This window comes from Stylophora pistillata, chromosome 2 (genome assembly GCF_964205215.1).
Source record: "Stylophora pistillata chromosome 2, jaStyPist1.2, whole genome shotgun sequence".
Lineage (NCBI taxonomy): Eukaryota > Metazoa > Cnidaria > Anthozoa > Scleractinia > Pocilloporidae > Stylophora > Stylophora pistillata.
The window spans coordinates 24143188-24165670 of record NC_142520.1 but is presented as its reverse complement, the minus strand read 5'-3'; the positions used below and the strand labels follow the sequence as shown (position 1 = coordinate 24165670).

Sequence of the window (22483 nt, the reverse complement as noted above, 5' to 3'; positions counted from 1 at the left end):
CATAACATAGGGACGCTATATCAAAAGCCCAAAGTCTCATTGAAATTTGGAAATCATAAGCACAAAAGATCACTTATTGCTAAGGTAACTATCTTTGTTCTCTAGCGGCGTCTAACCCTCTTCGAGAAGAAAGGACGCGGATAAAAACCAGGGCAAGAGGTTCAAACCAATTTAAAACAGAACATACACGTCAATTCAATTAAAAATGCAAGGGCTAGTGATTCGTTATGGAGCGGGGGGGGGGGGGGGTTGGAGAGAGAGTGAAGCGGTATGTGTCAACAATATCCTTCCATATGTCAAAAAAAATTTAAACGTTTAATAACATCAGATAGTCGTGGATAGTCACGGATTTCTTTAGAACTCGAATTATTTTTAGTCTGCGTGCCATAAACCGTACCTGCTCCAACTCCTGGCCTTGATAGATCGCTGATCAGATGTTGCTTGTATTTATAAATCTGAAAGGAAGAAAAAAAATAGAAATACGGAGATGAGAACAAAACCACCCAGTGTACAGAATAATGTCTTTAAGACGCCACCTTATCTGAAGAAAATAAAAAAAAAAAACGCGATGAACCTGTCTCTCAAGATCTTCCACGCGTTCAAAAGCGTCGAATTTCAAGTTCCGTTCGTGATCCAGTTGCTGCATCATTTGCTTTAGGGCCTAAGAAAGTGGAATAAAAGTCAATCTAAAGTGCAATCGTTACGTTAGTCTCCAGAGGTAGAGAACGATGAAGAAATTGGGTGATAGAAAAAAAGTGGGAGTGTTTCTTTATCTCACCGTTTGCTCCAGGATTCTTCCTGTGGGTTGCAACTTTCTCCTCAGTTCACCCGTACTGCCTGCGCGAGGTAAAAAGAAGGGGGGAGGGGGTATAGAGGGGAGGGGGTATGAGAGGAGGGGGTATGGAGGGGAGGGGGTATGGGAGGAAGGGGAGGGGGTATGGGGGGGAAGAGGAAATTGCGACTCAAAATACCTTCTTGGATTGTTCTTGCGCAGAAAGATTTCTCCGTTGATCTCTATCCAAGTTTTCTACTTAAAGCGATTATAGTGAGAACTTCCTCGCAGGCTAGTGCAAGAACAGAAAATCGCGTAAGCTACACTGATCACTGGGCGAAATTCGAAACGAACTTTTGTTCAGAGAAAGACGTTTTTTCGTCTTGTCACGAGTGTAGGAAGAAAAAACGTGAGTCCCCATCAAGAAACACAATCAAAAACTACTCTTGTGCTCTAAGTTAGCCCTGATTTAGTTGTTTTTCTTACTTTAGCATGTGAAAGAACTAAATGAAACAGAAGGGAAAGAGAAAAGCTGAATTTATTTGATGAAATATTGATTTTATGAGGTTAAGTACTCTGATAGCTATCTTCTTCCCATTTGTTTGTCCTAGGGGTTCAATTTTATTGACACATTCTGCCAAATACTTGATGGCCTCACAGATATGATTCAGGCATTCATCGATAACTGTCATACAGTTATATACATATATATCCATTCAAGGCAGTTGCTGCTTGCAGGTTGCTAGAGACTTTTCTTCATTTTGTTATTGACTTTCCCTACCCTTCCAACAAAATGTCCAACGATTTGTCTCATTTTTTGATATTCGAACGTTATTTTATTGTACTCATACAATAGGTAAACAATCCAATTAAAGGGACTAAATAAAATCATTTGTTTCCTACTCCCTCGCAATTTCTGTGCTTCTTTCAATGCTTCGTAGGATACGCAATTTTATGCTGGTCGGTAACAAATTAACGTCGGTAACGTTTTGCCTTTGGACGATTAGTTTAAACAGCATCCTAAAAATACGTTGAAATGCTTATACAAAAAACACAATTTATCGCATTCAAACGTAAAGGAGAAATCTTAAAAAAATAAGTAATCCCAAGACTAACTTCCGGCCATAAAGGTCAGAATCTGTTATTTTCCCGGAAATTAAAATAACATTGACTTAAGCAATGACTTAGTAAAAATCCTCAAACCGCTAATCACAATTTCCTTCGAACATAAACTATGATCACGGAGCAATGGGGCAACTGACTACTCTCTAAGTTCAATGGAAATTCTCTAGACATGCATATGGCTATGATAGCCTTACATTCCTCCTGAGAAAAAATGATCGGGAAAAACCTGTCAGAAAACGCTGACAGCGTTTTCCAGACGTTCTAATCTCGAAGTAAATGTTACGCCCGAGATCCTGTTGATAGATTAAGTTAGATAAAAAATGTTACTTTTCAGATTGCTAGTCCTGATAATTTTAAAACTTTCTCATTAAAAATATGTATAGAAATAAGTTTAAGCAAGATATCAAAGATCAAAACACTTAAAAGTTCTCCTTTTGAGTGTCGAAAGTTCTACATGCTCGTCACAGCAGTTCAACTTTTTGAGTCAATGGAAATCTTTAATGCCACTTGTTGAATTAGACGTTGGCCGTCTTTTGGTTGTCTCTGCTTTGCAAAGAAGACTCTTGACGTAGATTTCAGCGGTATCTTCCTGGTTTTTGCTCCAAATATCAACATTTGTTGGTAACTACAAACTCCTCTGGATTCCAATGCTCACTGCCTCAGCTGTTAAATAAAAGAATCTAAATTTAGAATAGATCGTTGAGTTACAATAAAATTTTTCCCTAGACATGAAGAGATACACTACACAACAAGATTTTCATATAAGATATTTCCTTTTTAGCTCGTATCATCTTTTCTTAAAAGATTGTTGTAATCGTAGGTTTCTCCACGCGATTGTACCGCATCTCAATTAGCTGGGGCAAAAAGATAAACTTTTAACCCGATTAGAAGCAAAACAATAGCAAAAGCAACACTGCTCAAATATAAACAATGAATTATGATTCAAAGTCACTTTTTATGTTTTTAAGTAAAAATTATAAACAGAATAGTTGCTTACTTCAGCGTCTAAACATCGTTGAAATCCAGGCTGACGTCATCCCCAATGAGTACAAATGGTGCCCAGTGCTTCACCTCCTTGAACTTTCCAATTTCTCTCATACACTTCATGGCCTGATTGAGAGCTTCACTTGCCTTCTTTCCTTTAGCAAGCGCATCGTAGAAGAAACTCATGAACTCCAGGGTTCCCTCGTCGTCAATCGCCCACAAGGTTACCACAACAGATCTAGCACCTGCACCCAAAAGTGCTCGCGCGATGCCTACCACACCCTCAGCCATAACCTCCCCGCGAGCAGTATGACAGCAACTTAATACAACAAGTCGTGCTCGCAGTCCAGATTCTGCCACATCATTCATTGTCATTAGGTAGTCTTTCTCTTGAGGTTTTGGGTTTTCTCTTGTGATGTTTGGTGCCAGAAAAACTTCTCCAGTTTCCATTTTACCATGCGCTGCGATGTGTACCAACGCCACCGATGACATTCGGTTTAACACTTCATCTTTTGTTGCCATTTCTCCAGTGACAGGGGCGATATTGAGGAGACGTCCGATCATCTCCACCTCTTTCCGTGCTCCTGGAAGTTGCCGCAAACGTCTTCCCTGATAGATGATATCTTTGAAACATGGGTCTCCAACAAGCAATGCACCAGTCGTCATATGAAATTGAGTTGAGCAATCAGGAATTAATTGGAGGGTCGTCAAGGACGGAAGCACACGAATTGTAAAAGAATCACTTAGATAAGTTGACTTGGAGTCCTCCAATGCTGCGAAAGGTACAAGGCAAAATGGCCCCTCAGGAACAAATGTAAGCTCTCTACCCTCGATCAAATCAGCAATGGGAGTAACGATGATTTCATAAAGCTTCTGTAAAGCCCTTGATTTCGAGTACAACACATCAATTGGGATGACATCACTCGCCATTGCCTCCCGTTTCGGCGAATCAAGCGAAGGATTTTCGCGCCTAACATTTATTTTTGCACCAATCTCCTCAAGAGCGGTTTTGTTCAGGTGCTCAATAAAAATTTCCAAATCATTCTCATACTTGAAACTATTTACATGTACCTTTCTCATCTGGATGTTATTGTTGCTGAGTATTACCCAGAGGTAAACGCAAGGACCATTTATAGCCATAAAAACTGTGCTCGATGGAACAGCACTCAGAAACGTATTGTTCGAAGAGCTGTTTGTTGAAGAATCTCCAGGCTGATATCTTGTGTCCATGAGATCTCTCAGAGACTGCGCACGTCCTTTTTCTGCGGCAAGAAGAGCCCCTACGACGTTACCTTGCTGTAGATTTGTACGCCACAAACCTTTGTACGCCGTTTGGTGTTGATCACGATAACAAATCTTCCACTCATCGTTGAGTTGAAGACTGGCCCTGATATCATCATACACCTCTACACTCGACTGAAAGTAGACAAACGCCTTCAAAACATTTCCTAGGCACTTAAAACTTTCACCAAGAGAACAGAGTGCGCATGCCTCTCCAGCCTTGTCTCCTACTTCTTTAGCAATTTCCAGGTGACGTTCATCACACTCGATTGCTGCTTTAAACTCTCCTTGACTTAGACGAATTCTACCAAGAAGGCAAAAGCTTGTTCCCTCTCCGACCTTGTCTCCCACTTCCCTAGCAATTTCTAGAGCAAGGTGATGGTACTCGATTGCAGTTTCGAACTGTCCTAGTCTGCGATAAGCGATACCGAGATTGCAATAACTTCCTCCCTCTCCGACCTTGTCTCCCACTTCTTTAGCAATTTTTAGATGACGCTGATGATATCCGATTGCTGTTTTAAATTTCCCTAGACTGGCATAAACGCAGCCGAGATTGCCATAACTTCCTCCCTCTCCGGCCTTGTCTCCCACTTCTTTAGCAATTTCTAGATGACGTTGATGGTACCCGATTGCTGTTTTGAACTGTCCTAGACCTTGATAAGCGCAGCCGAGATTGGCATAACTTTTTCCCTCTCCGGCCTTGTCTCCCACTTCTTTAGCAATTTCTAGATGACGTTGATGGTACCCGATTGCTGTTTTGAACTGTCCTAGACCTTGATAAGCGCAGCCGAGATTGGCATAACTTGTTCCCTCTCCGGCCTTGTCTCCCACTTCTTTAGCAATTTCTAGATGACGTTGATGGTACCCGATTGCTGTTTTGAACTGTCCTAGACCTCGATAAGCGCAGCCGAGATTGGCATAACTTCCTCCCTCTCCGGCCTTGTCTCCCACTTCTTTAGCAATTTCTAGATGACGTTGATGGTACCCGATTGCTGTTTTGAACTGTCCTAGACCTTGATAAGCAATGCCGAGATTGCCATAACTTTTTCCCTCTCCGGCCTTGTCTCCCACTTCTTTAGCAATTTCTAGATGACGTTGATGGTACCCGATTGCTGTTTTGAACTGTCCTAGACCTCGATAAGCGCAGCCGAGATTGGCATAACTTCTTCCCTCTCCGGCCTTGTCTCCCACTTCTTTAGCAATTTCTAGATGACGTTGATGGTACCCGATTGCTGTTTTGAACTGTCCTAGACCTTTATAAGCAATGCCGAGATTGGCATAACTTGCTCCCTCTACGGCCTTGTCTCCCACTTCTTTAGCAATTTCTAGATGACGTTGATGGTACCCGATTGCTGTTTTGAACTGTCCTAGACTGTCATAAGCGCAGCCGAGATTGGCATAACTTGTTCCCTCTCCGGCCTTGTCTCCCACTTGTTTAGCAATTTCTAGATGGCGTTGATGGTACCCGATTGCTGTTTTGAACTGTCTTAGACCTTCATAAGCAATGCCGAGATTGGCATAACTTGTTCCCTCTCCGGCCTTGTCTCCCACTTCTTTAGCAATTTCTAGATGACGTTGATGGTACCCGATTGCTGTTTTGAACTGTCCTAGACCTTGATAAGCAATGCCGAGATTGCCATAAGTTCTTCCCTCTCCGGCCTTGTCTCCCACCTCTTTAGCAATTTCTAGATGACGTTGATGGTACCCGATTGCTGTTTTGAACTGTCCTAGACCTTTATAAGCAATGCCGAGATTGGCATAACTTGTTCCCTCTCCGGCCTTGTCTCCCACTTCTTTAGCAATTTCTAGATGACGTTGATGGTACCCGATTGCTGTATTGAACTGTCCTAGACCTTGATAAGCAATGCCGAGATTGCCATAACCTTTTCCCTCTCCGGCCTTGTCTCCCACTTCTTTAGCAATTTCTAGATGACGTTGATGGTACCCGATTGCTGTTTTGAACTGTCCTAGACCTTTATAAGCAATGCCGAGATTGGCATAACTTGTTCCCTCTCCGGCCTTGTCTCTCACTTCTTTAGCAATTTCTAGATGACGTTGATGGTACCCGATTGCTGTTTTGAACTGTCCTAGACTGTCATAAGCGCAGCCGAGATTGGCATAACTTGTTCCCTCTCCGGCCTTGTCTCCCACTTCTTTAGCAATTTCTAGATGACGTTGATGGTACCCGATTGCCGTTTTGAACTGTCCTAGACCTCGATAAGCGCAGCCGAGATTGGCATAACTTGTTCCCTCTCCGGCCTTGTCTCCCACTTCTTTAGCAATTTCTAGATGGCGTTGATGGTACCCAATTGCTGTTTTGAACTGTCCTAGACCTTTATAAGCAATGCCGAGATTGGCAGAACTTCTTCCCTCTACGGCCTTGTCTCCCACTTCTTTAGCAATTTCTAGATGACGTTGATGGTACCCGATTGCTGTTTTGAACTGTCCTAGACCTTGATAAGCAATGCCGAGATTGCCATAACCTTTTCCCTCTCCGGCCTTGTCTCCCACTTCTTTAGCAATTTCTAGATGACGTTGATGGTACCCGATTGCTGTTTTGAACTGTCCTAGACCTTGATAAGCAATGCCGAGATTGCCATAAGTTCTTCCCTCTCCGGCCTTGTCTCCCACTTCTTTAGCAATGTCTAGATGACGTTGATGGTACCCGATTGCTGTTTTGAACTGTCCTAGACCTTTATAAGCAATGCCGAGATTGGCATAACTTGTTCCCTCTCCGGCCTTGTCTCCCACTTCTTTAGCAATTTCTAGATGACGTTGATGGTACCCGATTGCTGTATTGAACTGTCCTAGACCTTGATAAGCGCAGCCGAGATTGGCATAACTTGTTCCCTCTCCGGCCTTGTCTCCCACTTCTTTAGCAATTTCTAGATGACGTTGATGGTACCCGATTGCTGTTTTGAACTGTCCTAGACCTTGATAAGCGCAGCCGAGATTGCCATAACTACTTCCCTCTCTGGCCTTGTCTCCCACCTCTTTAGCAATTTCTAGATGACGTTGATGGTACCCGATTGCTGTTTTGAACTGTCCTAGACTGTTATAAGCATTGCCGAGATTGCCACAACTACTTCCCTCTCTGACCTTGTCTCCCACTTCTTTTGCAATTTCTAGATGACGTTGATGGTACGCGATTGCTGTTTTGAACTGTCCCTGGTCTTGATAACCACAGCCGAGACTGGCATCACTGTTTGCCATAAATTTTAGTTTAGCATTAGATTTGCTCAGTAAATGAACCAGGGGTTTGCTATTGTTTTCGATCTTAAAACTTGTTAAGGATATATAAATTATGAATGGATGTGCGAGAATGTGGTGGAATTGTGTTATTTATCAATTTAGAATACGAGATGGAACCTTAGGAATGGGAGCGCTAGCTCAAACTTGGGTTTATTCTGGAAATTTGATCTCTCTGATTATCTTAGAGTGAACTAACCAGCTCTCAAGCGCAGATACAAACTAGGGGCCATCAGTTGGAAGTTTTTTAATGAATTTTTGAAATGAAATTTTTTAAACTGAGATTTGCGCAGTAATTGAAAGAGCCCTTTGAGAATACTCCTAACAACTGCTCAGTGTGGTATCAGTGAACATCGCTCGCATTACGTGTATACGAATCTGACTGTAACGTGTTAATTTTCTTGGAAATATTTCCTGCGTAGCTTCTTGTATCACGTTTGAAACATTCGTGAAAGGATACGGCCAATCCCATATGAAACCAGCTTCTTGCTTCTTTATACAAGGAAAGCTCGACACAAGCACTGGCTCCTGAAAAGAAGGCAGCAGTCGGTGGTGCAAGGTAGTTATTACCGTCAAGGTACAAACGTATGCAGAAAACGATTTGATTTTTGTTTAGCTCGAAAACAAAAATTGTGATAAAGAAGAAATTATCAACAGTGGAAGAACTTAAAATGGACTATAAAGAGCTTATACAAAGCGGCTTCCAACGAAGGTTCAATTGAAAGTTTATTGACGTTTACTAGTGCTTTTTACCTTTATAGCAGATATAAACACAGCAGATATCATGGACACCTGGGATGATGTATCCTGCTGTGATCCACACTTTTCATTTTTGACGAAATCATAGAAAGATTTTTGATGAATTTTGGCTGAGAACCCACCTTTTTTGATGGCTTTAATTAAAGTGGGTTCCAATTGAACAGCAACTGCTGCATCATCGAGACACTCTTGGTAGTTTCCTATGGAATTTAGGGTATGAGTTTTAGGTGTTCATTACATGCAAATGCAGAAAAGAGGCCAAAAAAAATTGCAATGGCTTACATCGAGGTCCATCTGCGAGGATCATTTCTTTAATTGATTTTTATGCGGTGTCACGAAAAAGGAAATTTATTTCATTTAATGTTGTGATCAGATTCTCTTACGGAAAAAATAACTGTTAAAAAAATTTGCCTCGCTCCTAACCTGTGGTCTCCTATCCCAGCTAGTATCTAGGATGCACTGGGTTCGGCTTCTTTGATGCAATTTCTTAGATTCAGGTATGGATCCAGGGGAGGTGAAATGGGTTAATCCCCCCCCCCTTTTCTGAGGCCCGTTCCTTCTTTTTTTTATTATCCCTCAAATATTGAAATGATATTTGATTTCTCTGATTTCTCTGATTGCGGTGGAGAATATGCATAAGGGATGACTGGTTCTACCAATCAATCTATTCATTTTGAACCCACAAACACACTGTCCAGCATGTAATCCAAAAACGCCTCGTTTCCATGCTTTAACGACGTTGCGTTGTCGTCGTCCAGGCCAGGTCTGTCTACTCTGCCATTCCGACGACGTGCGATTTCGATTTTTAGATTCTGTTTATAACTCTAAGGTTTTGCTCCTCCATCCACAATGCAGCGCTCAATAGCTGGCTTTTTTACAATTCTAAAATAATACAATTGGCATTTGCGTTGTCTAAAATTCGAAAATGTTAATTATTCATGGGAAATCAATCATGCTGATGTACAGACCTCAAACACCTCAACCAGGCTTTGGTTCTATTATATTATTACAAAAATTCACCCCCATTTCATTATCCTGGATCCGCGCCTGAGATTGTGGTCCACTTGCGAGAATCACGTCTTTGCTTGAAGGAGATTGCGCATTCCATTATCTATCGCTGCACGACAAATTTATAAGTTTGAAATGAAATCCTTACCCAAATGGAAATGAGCTGCTGCCCTGTTACTATAAAGCTTCGCGTTGAGCCGTTTATCTCTGCAGTTGACTTGAAGTCCTTCAGTGTAGGAGTTTATCGCGTTATTAGCCTCTCCTTGTCTGTATTCTTTGTTTCCTGTCTCGAGACATTCTTTTGCTATCCCTGAAAACAAACCGGGCTCAGGTTCGTTTGCTTTGTTTATTTTTTTATTTAGTTATATACTTATTTAAAGATTTGCACACAACTTACAATGTGGGGGTTGTGGAAATAATAAGAAATCATGTCCTCTACAAGGTTCGACTACCAGCCCAGCCCCATGGTAGTGACAATTCAATAAATATTTAAAAACAAGAAAAATCCTTCACCAATTCAGCAACAAAAGATAAATAAGTTAATTGATTAATTAATAATTAGAAGTGCATGTACTATATAAATTGACTCTTCTACATTTGGGACGAATAATCTTAGATGAAATCTTAAATCTTATTCTTTTTTCTGATGGTGAGAAAGCTTGAAATCCGAAGAGTTATATTTTTCTGTTTCTAAAGTTATTTACAGTACATAAGAAAAGTTGATGTAAATCTGCCAAAACTATACTGGGGCTCTTTCAAGAGTGCAATTTCACCTTGTTTTCTCACCTCTTAAAGGATCAACGTATACACCGAATTCATGGTCACATGAAGTTACTTGACTTTCCTCGGTCGCTGAAATTAACAAGAAGTTATTTTAAACTTATCAGTGATCACAACAATGTGTAATTCTAACCAAGCGAATTTTCAGATTTCCAAAACCTTCAAGTTGAATTGCTCTCAAATAACAACTCCTTCAAAATTACCGTAAAGAGGACTTTCCCTTTTTTATAAAAGCCTTTTAACTATTACTCCTTTTTTCTTCGTTTAATATATTTTCACCTATTCGGGAAACGCAGACCGCAACATATCTTTGGTCAAGATCTCCTGGAGATAAAATGGATTTTCGGTTTGCTTTATCGCAGTAAATTTTTAAACACTCATGCGGAACACCAATAATAAAAGCCTGGAGCCCATTACTTAAAAGCCTAGTATTCGGGCCTACTCGCTAGCTAGAGAAATCTCATTCGCATCTTTTGTTTAGTCTCGTCACGCTACAGGGGAGAGAGCAGGTTGCGTGACGAGATCAAACGGCGGCTGCGAAGGAGAATATGGTAAGCGTGGCATCAATGTAGTTTATTCCCACTTAGAATTGTTCAGAGAACAGTGACAACAGACCACAAAATACCTGTGTGTGATCTGATTTTATGTCAATGGGAAGGGTCTTTTTTGCTCTTTCTCTTGAACTATATATTTTTTGGAAACTTTGAAAGTTAATGATCTTTTTCTTGTACAAAAAAGAAAAAATAGTGTCCCATCTGAACCCACTTATCCAAAAATAATACCTCTTGTATGCGTTGCAAGCCTATGTTTCTCACTTGTGACTGGGAGCTCATCTTTTGCATCCAGTTCTTCTCCCGTTGTAGGGAGGTTACTTTCCGCCATAGCTGGAAATAAAATAGAATCAATTGTACTGTGCTAGAAAACATGGAAAGAGGAGAGTCACACAAAAGTAATTTAAAGAGAACGTGAAACACATGTATATTTAATTATAAAGAAAGAGGGAGAATCTCAAAGTTTCCATTATCACACTATTGTTGCAGCACACTATTGATATCGCAAAACTAGGGAGAACTTTGAAAATATCAGTAAACGCATCGCTGAAAAAGAAAATGTGTTGCTGTATAGTTTTGAAGAAGATATTTTGATAATTTCTAATAGCTGGTGAGGTGATCTCGTCTCTTAGAATCAGATTTGCACCATCATCAGCATTCATTGAGCCCACGTTTTAATCTTTCAGCGAACTACATAAATAAACAAGCTCAATATGTACCAAATTCAGTCTATTACTGAGCAAAAGATATATCTACTAAAACGGAACTCCAACTGAAAACCAGTCAGAAATAACTTGACTAACCACCTTGTGGATACGTAGTTCGAATAAATGAAGACAAAAGTCTAGTTCCCTAGCAAACCACATTAATAACGGGTCAAGTTCGAATGATGTTGGCAAGCCTTCAAAGGAAAAATAATTAATCGCGACGTTAGCGAGGTTTCGTTTTCATACGTGATCAAGATTCATCGGATTTAGAAAAAAATAAACAGGAATCGAAGGAGGGAAGAAGTAAATGTTCCATTCATACCTATATCTCGAATTAATGATACGTTCAGTATCCGAGTTAAGAAACCCAAATGATTAATCGTGACGTTGGCGAGGATTCGTTTTTATATGTGATTAAGAATTCGTAGTGATTGTGGTTTCTAGGGTAAAGATTTCACTTTTGTTAGGTTTGTCACGTTTATCAAATATTCCTTGTTCTAAAGCGTTGGAATCCGCGAGCGCGGAGCGATATTAGACGAATCCTGTGCTCACACCGGCTACCAAGGTGGACAAAGTGTATGGTTTTTTTAATATGATTCCTACTTAGATTACGCAAAAACGAAAAATATTGCTTGTAGCCGGTTTAATACCTCGTGTAATGTCTAATGACACCACTTTGTATTTATGTGACATGAAAAAAAGGTTTTTTGACAGTTTTGGTTACAACGGAATCACAGTTATGTCTCTCGTAAAAACAAGGAAAATCACGAAGAGACTCGCAGATTCATGTAGTAATTCCTGAGGCGTGTAAATAATTTTTTTCATGCAATAAATTCTTTATTGACGAAGCTTTTGTATCGGTTCTTCAAAATAGAGTGAAGGAACTTAGCCAATACACAGGCTTTTTAAACTCACACTTGGTCAGTAATGTGCATAAAGAGGCTATTACATAGCCGCACTTGGATACGAATATTCATTTCTTCAAAGAGAAATCTTAAACTAGGGGGAAAATTCGTATTAAAAAGCGAAGGTATATCCTCTTGTTTATTTTGTCGATAGTGATTGCAAATTTGAATCAAAGACAATTTTGAAACACATTCGAAGAGCACTGAATGCAGAGATCTGCGGCATCGAAAACTCAGCTCGCCCGAAAATCACTTTAAAAAGTTTGGGCATAAAAATATAACAATTTCTCATTACAAGAACTATTTCCTTTAAAACACTGAGTTCAGTCTTAGAATCGCCCGTAGATGTAAACAAAAGCATTGCATGGAAAGTGAAACTGTTATGTTGATAAATCTGGTTGTGGTAACGAAATTGACATCTTTATATCTGAGGATATAAATGGTACCCTTGCTGCGTGCGATAAAGATGCCATGGTTTCGAAACAGAATAAATATCGAAGTTTTTGTATTTCATCAACAACTACATTACCGTTGTTATTAAATCCAGATTGTTGCTGCAATCCATAGACATGGAGCAGGTACGCAGGAATTTTGTAACTTTTGCTTTTTTTAACCTAAGGCTTTATTTGACACTTCGCTTCATTTTTGAGAAATATTGGTTGGTTTTGACATTGACGTGAGTTATAATTAAATATAACACGTCATCTAGCTCTGTCACGCGCTCCGCATCACGCGCTTTTGCCGCATACTTTTCACGTGCAGTTAAAGCTTTAACTCCTAAAGACCTGGTTGCTGCTACATGTTTCCTTTTAAACTACTCACGTGAATTTGGTTTTTTATCAAGATAACAACTTTTACCTGATAAGTTTGAGTATTCTCATTATTTATTTGCTGGATTTTACAATATTACTGGAAGAATTTTCATGTTAATCACTTCTGGGAGTTAAAGGGTTAGGGAAATTAAAACGCGCGCAGACTAGTCAGAAGTGAATTAAGTGAGAGAAACCAATATAAATTTATTTTCTTGATTTTTGTGAAATAATTTCCGATCTGAAAACAATAAACCAGGAAAATCTACTGAAATTATATTTAATTCAGTTGTCAGGAGGTAGAAACGCAGGAATACGCGCTTCCATAAATAACATGAGCTCTAAACAGCTGTCATAAATTCCAAATTAAAAATTGATTTGTACCTGTCAAACCGTCATCCGCTAAATCCCTCTATTCTCCAAAAGATGCCATTTGTTATATCTACATGCCTGAAAGTAACAAGAGTAAAAGTTTTGATTTACAAAAGTTTTAATTCCTATTCATATATCTCTGTACGTTGCAAAAATATTTGAAGCATAATAGCCTCCAGTTTACATCAAAATAATTGCTCGTATTCAGAGTCATTGTGGTTTCTGGGGTAAAAATTTCCCTTTTGTTGGCTTTTTGTCACGTTATTCACAAATATTCCTTCTGTGTCTTTGTTCTTCTAAAGTGGTGGGACCCGTAAGCGAGCAAGATTTGGCGAATGTTGTGTTGCGATTGGCTACTCAAGAGGACCAAATGTGTTGTCTTTTGATTCCTGCTTAGGTCACACACACAAAAAAAAAAAAAATGTTCTTTTATTAAAAACTGGATCATTGGATAATGCAATTCAAGACTTCTTATTGGCTTAGCCATTATGGTATATGAGTCAATATACCATAATCTAATATCTGTACATTGTAACATCCGGTTTCTTCCTACAAATTAAAGTCAAGAAGATTTGTCTAATATCTTGGGGGCGTTTTCCTTTTAATAAAACAATTATTTCACTCGCGCTTGTTGGATATCAGATGATTATAGCCAACTCGCCTCGTTGCCTATTTATCATATCATATCCAACACTCGATCTTGTAATAATTGTCCAGTAGCCGATTAGATATCTCGTCTAATGTCAGAACTTAGACAAATATTATTGTCACATGAATAAAAGGTTATTTTTGGCAGTTTTGGCTACAACGGAGTCACAGATACTTCTCTAGTAAAAACAAAGAACATTATGATGAGACTCGTCGATTCATTCAGTAATTCCATGGGGCATGTAGATGTTTGTTTGTATCGCGCAAAGAATCCTTTTTTTGACGAGGATCTCGCCTCGGTTCTTAAAAACTTAGTAAAGGTCAATACGCAGCCTTCTTAAGCTCACACTTGGTCAGTAATGCACATGAAGGTGGTAATATAGTGCACGTGGATATCAGTTTTTATTTACCATCGAGTGTAAATTATATCTCGAACTCCCTCAAAGAGAAATTTCAAACTAGGTGAGATAGACCGTTATTAGAGAATTAAGATGTCTGATGGGTGCGTATCGGAATGGGACTCTGTTCCATCTGGTGTCCCGCAAGGTACCAAACTAGGTCCCTGGCTTTTCTTGACTATGGTAGACGATTTAGCGATCACCAACGCCTCCCTATGGAAATTTGTCGACGAGACGACGGCCTCAAAGAAAGATCACCCCAGTGGAGCTCAAAATACCACGAACTAAGTAATAGAGTGGTCGAAGAAAAACAGACTAATACTAAACATAGACAAATGGAAAGAGCTGCGAATTGGTTTCTCTTCAATTCCAAGGGATTTTGATCCATTTTCAATAGATGGTAAACACATGAAATTGGTTAAACAAGCCAAACTCTTGGGTGTTACCATCTCCGAAGATTTGAAATGGAACGCTCACATAACTGAGATTACCAAGAAAGCAGCAAAGAGAACCTATTTCCTTGTTCAGCTAAAAAGAGCTCACGTTCCACCAAAAGACCTTTGCCTCTTTTATACGGCATGTGTAAGATCCATAATCGATTATGCAGCACAAGTTTTTCATTACTCTCTCCCTGAATACTAGAACGTATTCAGGAAAGATATCTATGAGAGTCATTTGTTGTGGTATGCAACACGAACAGGCCTTAGTTATTATGAATCTTCCATGGTGAAAGACCACCATGAAAATATGTGTACAGCAATATTTCGCGATATAATGAACGATCCTCAGCATAAATTAAGTAAACTTTTACCACCCCGCTATGTAAGCTCTCATAGGTCAAGGCACGAGCGTACCTTTGCTTTGCCACTTTGCAAGACAAATAGACTTAAAAACAGTTTTTTTAATGCTTCGGCCAGAATAGTCAACAGCCACAAATAATGCACAGTTTCCACCTTACGATGAACTATGTAATTTTAATACTAAGATGTCTACATGTACATAGTAATTTCTATTTTATATCTGTGAATACGCAATTCAGTTCATACTGCAAAGTATTTACCAATAAAGTATCTATCTAAAAAGCGAACGGATATCATCTTGCTTAGTATGAAGATATTGATTGCAAATGTGAATCAAAGACAATTTTGAAACATAATTTAAGAGCACTGAATGCGGAGATCTGTTGCATCGAGAACTCAACTTGCCCGAAAAAAACTTTAACTTTGGATATAGAAATATAACAATTTCTTATTACAGGGAATATTTCCTTTAAAACGTATTAAGGTCAGTCTTGGAAATGTCCGTAGATGTAAACAATATATTTGGATGCATGGAAAGTAAAACCGTCATGTTGATAAATCTGGTTGTGATGACGGCGGACATTGACATCTTTACGTGTGAAAATATACATGATGCCCTTACTGCGTGCGATGAAGATGTCATGATTTAAAAGCCGAAAAAAAATGCTGGTATTTCACCGACAACTACATTAACGCTATTAATACTAGAGATCGTGAATGTTGCGAAATCAAAACTGTTGTCGCAATTCATAGACATAAAACAGAAACGTAAGCAGTTTGTAATGTTTTTACCTTTTTTAACCTCAGGTTTTGTTTCATACTTCGCTTCATTTTCGAGAAATATTGGCTGGTTTTGATGTTGAAAAGAACTATAGTTAAATATAACACGTCATCTAGCTCTGTCACGCACTCATCACGCGCTTCTGCCGCATACTGATCACGCACGGTTAAAGCTTTAACTCCCAAGAGAACTGATTGCACAGGGACTCTTTCCTTTAAAACATATTAAGTTCAGTCTTAAAAGAAGTCCGTAGATGTAAACAAAATCTTTGCATGGAAAGTAAAACCGTCATGTTGATAAATCTGGTTGTGGTGACAACATTGACATCTTTACTTATGAAGATATAAATAGAACCCTTACTGCGTACGATGAAGATCTCTTGGTTTCGAAACAGAAACAAATGCTGGTATGCACAGACAACAACATTACCGTTATTATCATTATAGATCATGAATGTCGCGAAATCAAAACTATTGCCGCGATCTTTAGACACTGAGCAGAAACGTAGGAAAATTATATTTTTTTCCCCTCTCTTTAATTTAAGGTTTTGTTTCACACTTCGCTTCATTTTCGAGAAATTTTGGCGGGTTTTATGCTGACAAGAGCTAAACTAACTAAAGCGCGTAATCTAACTATGTCACGTGCTCATCACGCGCTTCTGCCGCATTCTGACTACGTTCCGTTAAAGCCTTAACTCCCAAGATCTGATTGTTGATTCTCCCCTATTACTGCAACATGTTTCCTTTTAAATTAGTTACGCTTTCTTTTCGTGATCGAAATTGCTGTTCTACCTTAAGAAAGTCATTGTGCTTTTTTTGTTTTTGGTTTTTTATTTTTATCTTTATTACTTGTTTACACTTTTATGCATGACGATTGATTCATTGTGCGATTTAAATTCAGGTATTTCCCTTTCAGCGGAAAACACTCGCAATCCGTAAAATTCTTTTTCTCCTCAGAGCAGGACGTACACTGAATCGAAAGGATGAATTCATACCGCGAGTTACATTTTGCCAATACAATTTCTCTTGGAGTAATTAACTCGATATACGACTCGTTCGCTGCTCTCTCGTGAGATGTCGAGATGATAACGAGACAGTAATTCCATATCTACAAGGCACCATGTATTATTTTGTTTACTATGTATGAATGGCGACTTTATCAAGAAATGAAAATTTGCAATTCATTGATCAACCTGACAAAGTGGCGCGAAAGGCGAGTGACGCGTCAGCAGCTGATTGGCGATATCGATCAATGCAGCTTACATGAAAGATATTTTTCCATCATCTTTCCATGAAAATGCATTACGTTTTTTCCAAATTTTCAATTTTCGCTTTCACCGTTACAACGTTATAAATGTTCTAAAAATGATAAAGGTGAACTTTTTTCTCATCAATAACTCCCGCCGATGCCGCACCAAATATGTTTGCAGCCAAGAGTGAAAAGTCTCCGGTGAAATTCAGTGGCGCTATAGCTCTTATGCCAATGCAATCAGGTTTAGAATGATAAAATCTGTTCTCTCCGATTATGAGAATGATTTTGATTTGCATAATTAAAAATTTGGTTATGTTCGTTCGTAATCGAGTCCCGTGAAAGATTAAACAGACATCAATATTATTTGTGTTCCTTCTCTGATCTCTCACATGGAAAGAGAATTTGCTGTGACATCAAAATACTTCCCTTATGAGGTAACCTTCTAGGTTCTCAACGATCACAACTTTTTCGTTGGTGGAATCAGTTGCATTGATTTCTACTCTGTGAGAACAGTCTACACATGTTCATTATCGGAGGGAAACGTAAAGGAAAAAACATCCTATCCACAATATAGTAGCATTTTTGTGTATTTTTTTGCACGATTTTCCGATTTTTAGTTACAGCATGCCCTATAATACTTCACTGTCTTTCCTTACCCAAAGAGTGCCGCAATTAAACTCCAATAAAACTGTTTTGCCACGGATACTTGACTTCGCGTCGTAACTAAAGGAAAAGAGATTTAAAAAATCGTTACCGCTGAAGTTATTCAAGTGTTTTTTTTTTTTATCTGTGTATGTGTGTAGAAACCCTCCATGTATCTTACAGGAGCTTTTATGAATAAATTGTCACCGAACCACTTGTAAGCTGGGACCGTGAAAAATAATTTTAAGTCCCTCTCTCTTTGATCCACCTTTTTTTTCTTGTGTTAAGATGCAGTAAGGGAGGTCATATAATATGGTTCATGTAAGACAAGCGGTGCACATGACACTGGAATCAGTAATGTTGCATTTCATTCATCCTCGTGGGCGAAAAAGTCAGCTACTTCAAGGTCCATTAATATATTCTTAATGTCAGCATTGAGAAACAAATTCTGTTGTTTTAAATGATATGAGAGATGGGCAATCTTTTTAAATATTATTTTTTCATCTGTCACGTTGGAGCTTGAAATATGTTTTCTTTCATTACATAATTTTTATACATGATATGGCCATATGAGCTTTTGTTCAAGATTTTTACGGCTTTCCGTGCTTCCTAAGTGTAAGGAAAGACCGCAGATTGCCATATGGCCATATGAGCTTTTGTTCAAGATTTTTACGGTTTTCCGTGCTACCTAAGTGTAAAGAAAGACCGCAGATTGCCATATGGCCATATGGCCATATGGCCATGGCAATCTGGCCATATAGCCAAATGGCAATCTGCGGTCTTTCCTTACACTTAGGTAGCACGGAAAGCCGTAAAAATCTTGAACAAAAGCTCATCTTTCAAACCGGCAGTCTAAGTCCCACAAGGATCAACGAAAGCTTTCCATTCCACTAATTTATTCTCGTTTTTCTCGTTGCCATGTTCCCACCAATAACGTAGCTCCATTCTCTGCCTTTAAAAGCACACACAACCCACAATTCCTCTATTCGCTCCGACGATGGGCTAACGCTCGAAACGTCAGCATTTGTAATCGTTACGGTGGCCAATTTACTACTTCAACTTTGTTGATATATCCAAATTATTTCGTTACTCCCACCGACGCACCCCCAAACAGTTTCTTTCGAAACTATCAGCCTTTATTATTTTTTTTACTATGTATGAATGGCGACTTTATCAAGGAATGAAAATTTGCAATTCATTGATCAACCTGACAAAGTGGCGCGAAAGGCGAGTGACGCGTCAGCAGCTGATTGGCGATATCAATCAATGCAGCTTACATGAAAGATATTTTTCCATCATCTTGCCATGAAAATGCATTACTTTTTTTCCAAATTTTCAATTTTCGCTTTCACCGTTACAACGTTATAAATCTTCTAAAATGATAAAGGTGAACTTTTTTCTCATCAATAACTCCCGCCGATGCCGCACCAAATATGTTTGCAGCCAAAAGTGAAAAGTCTCCAGTGAAATTCAGTGGCGCTATAGATCTCATGCCAATGCAATCAGGTTTAGAATGATAAAATCTGTTCTCTCCGATTATGAGAATGATTTTGATTTGCATAATTAAAAATTTGGTTTTGTTCGTTCGTAATCGAGTCCTGAGAAAGATTAAACGGACATCAATATTATTTATGTTCATTTGCTGACTGCCTCTCACTCACATGGAAGGAGAATTTGGTGTTACATCAAAATACTTCCCTTAAGAGGTAACTTTCTAGGTTCTCAACGATCACAATTTTTTTGTTGATGGAATCAGTTGCATTGATTTCTACTCTGTGAGAACAATCTACACATGTTCATCATCGGAGGGAAACGTAAAGCAAAAAAACATCCTATCCACAATATAGTAGCCTTTTTGTATAGTTTTTTGCACAATTTTCCGATTTTTGATTATAACATGCCCTATATTACTTCACTTTCTTTCCTTACCCAAAGAGTGCCGCAATTAAACTCCAATAAAACTCTTTTGCCAAGGATACTTGACTTCTCGTCGTAACTAAAGGAAAAGAGATTTAAAAAATCGTTACCGCTGAAGTTATTCAAGTGTTTTTTTTTTTATCTGTGTGTGTGTGTAGAAACCCTCGGTGTATCTTACAGGAGTTTTTATGAATAAATTGTCATTGAACCACTTGAAAATGGATTTTAAGTCCCTCTCTCTCTTTCATCCACCTTTTTTTTCTCGTGTTAAGATGCAGTAAGGGAGTTCATATATTATGGTTCATGTAAGAAAAGCAGTGCGCATGACACTGGAATCAGTAATGTTGCATTTCATAGATCCTCGTGGACAAAAAAGTCAGCTACTTCAAGGTGCATTAATATATTCTTAATGTCAGCATTGAGAAATAAATTCTGTTGGTTTAAATGATATGAGAGATGGGCAATTTTTTTAAAAACTCTTTTTACATCTGTCACGATGGAGCTCGAAATATGTTTTCTTTCGTTACATAATTTTTATACATGACACTTTCAACATTGATGATTGCAAATTTGAATCAAAGACAATTTTGAAACACACTATCAAAGAATTAATACAGAGATCTGCTGCATCGAAAACTCAGGTCGCCCGAAAACCACTTCAACTTCTTTGGACATTACAGGGACTACTTCCTTTAAAACATGTTCAGTTCAGTCTTAGAAACGTCCGTAGATGTAAAAAAAATCTTTGCATGGAAAGTAAAACCGTCATTTTGATAAATCTGGTTGTGGTGACGACATTGACATATTTACGGGTGAAAGTACAATTGGTACCCTTACTGCGTGCGATGAAGATGTCATGGTCTCGAAACAGAAAAAAATGCTGGCATTTCATCGACAACTACATTACCACTATTACTATAGATCGTGAATGTTGTGAAATCAACTGTTACCGCTATCTTTAGATATACATCAGAGACGTGGGCATTTTGCATATTTTTCTCTTTTCAACCTAAGGCTTTGTTTCACACTTCACTTCATTTTCGAGATATATTGGCTGGTTTTGATGTTGAACAGAGCTAAAATTAAATAAGCGCGCAATCTAGTTCTCTCACGTGCTCATCACGCGCTTCTGCCGCATACTGATCACATGCAGTTAAAGCTTTAACTCCCAAGATCTGATTGTTAATTCTCCCCTCTTGCTGCTACATGTTTCCTTTTAAATTAGTTACGCCAATTTGGTTTTAGATCAAGATAACTGCCTCCCGGTTAGCTCAATCGGTATAGCGCTGGACTGTTGTGCGGGAAGTCGAGAGTTCGACTCCGGCCGGATCAACACTCAGTGTCTTTAAATAACTGAGAAGAAAGTGCTGCCTTTGTAATAATATCTGCAAATGGTTAGACTTTCTAGTCTTCTCGGATAGGGACAATAAATGGAGGTCCCGTCTCACAAGCCCTTATATGTGTGGGACGTTAAAGAACCCACACGCTCTTCGAAAAGAGTAGGGCACGTAGTGCCCGGCGTTGTGGACTATCCTTGTGTAGTGTCTAATCTAGGGTGAATTGGGGAGGGAAGGTGAGATCAATACATCGACTGAAGTGGCTGCATAGTGCACCTGATGAATTCTGACGTCCGATCTCACCTTAACTGATTGTAAAGCGCGACTGATTATCTATAGAGTAGTTTGCGCTATATAAATGTTAAATTGTTGTTGTTGATAACAAGTTTTACCTGATAAGTTTGAGTATTCTCATTACCTGTTTGCTGGATAATATATGGATATTGCAGGGAGAATTTACATGTTAATCATTTCTGGAAGTTAAAGATTTAAGGAAATTAAAACGTGCGCAGACTTTGTTTTCGTGATCGAAATTGCTGTTTTACCCGAAGAAAGTTATTGTGGTTTTTTTGTTGTTTTCTATTTTTTATCTTTATGATTTGTTTACATTTTTCTGCATGACGATTGATTCATTGTGCGATGTAAATTCAGCTATTTCCCTTTCAGCGGAAAACACTTGAAATCCGTGAAATTCTTTTTCTCCTCAGAGCAGGACGTACACTGAGTCGAAAAGGATGAATTCATTCCGCGAGTTATATTTCACCAATACAATTTCTCTTGGAGTAATTAACTCGATATATCACTCGTTCGCTCCGCTCTCGGAAAATTAAATTAAAATAAGATTAAATGGACGTCCATCTATCCGATGGTTTCATTCGGTGACTGCCTCCCGCCTGGAAAGAGAATTTGATGCGACATCAAAATACTTCCCATAAGAGATATCTTTCTCGGCTCTCAACGATCACAATTTTCTTTTGACTGAATCAGTTGCATTGATATCTACTCTGTGAGAACGATGTACACATGTTCGTCTCCAGAGGGAGACGTAAAGCTGAACAACATCCTATCAACAATAAAGTGGTCTTTGAGTATATTTTTCTCACAATTCTCGAATTTAATATACTACTTCAATATCTTTCCTTACCCAAAGAGTGCCGAAATTAAACTCCAATAAAGCTCTTTTCCCAAGGATACTTGACCTCTTGTTGTAACTGAAGGAAAAAGAGATTAAAATCTTTTCCGCTGAGCGTGTTCAAGTGTTTTGTTATTTGTGTTTGTGTTTAGAAACCTTTGGTGTTACTGAACCAGTTGTAGGCTGGAACCATGAAGAAGAAATCTAAGCACCTCTCTCTCTCTCTCTCGTTGATCCCCGGAGCTTTTTGCTGCGGCTGGGATGCAGCAAGGGAG

At 38.9% G+C, this 22483-nt stretch overlaps 1 protein-coding gene across 1 annotated transcript; it reads right to left on the bottom strand.

Moving 5' to 3' along the window:
* Positions 1-1576: 1576 nt before the first annotated feature.
* LOC148737940 (uncharacterized) lies at positions 1577-13402 on the bottom strand. Its single transcript, XM_088751387.1, has 8 exons — positions 13315-13402; positions 10741-10842; positions 9965-10030; positions 9327-9488; positions 8293-8370; positions 7872-7939; positions 2895-7438; positions 1577-2560 (listed from the first exon to the last, which is right to left on the bottom strand). The coding sequence occupies exons 2-7, from the start codon at positions 10838-10840 to the stop codon at positions 2903-2905; spliced, it is 5010 nt and encodes a 1669-aa protein (XP_088607513.1). The 5' UTR covers positions 10841-10842; positions 13315-13402; the 3' UTR covers positions 1577-2560; positions 2895-2902.
* Between the last annotated feature and the right edge of the window lie 9081 nt (positions 13403-22483).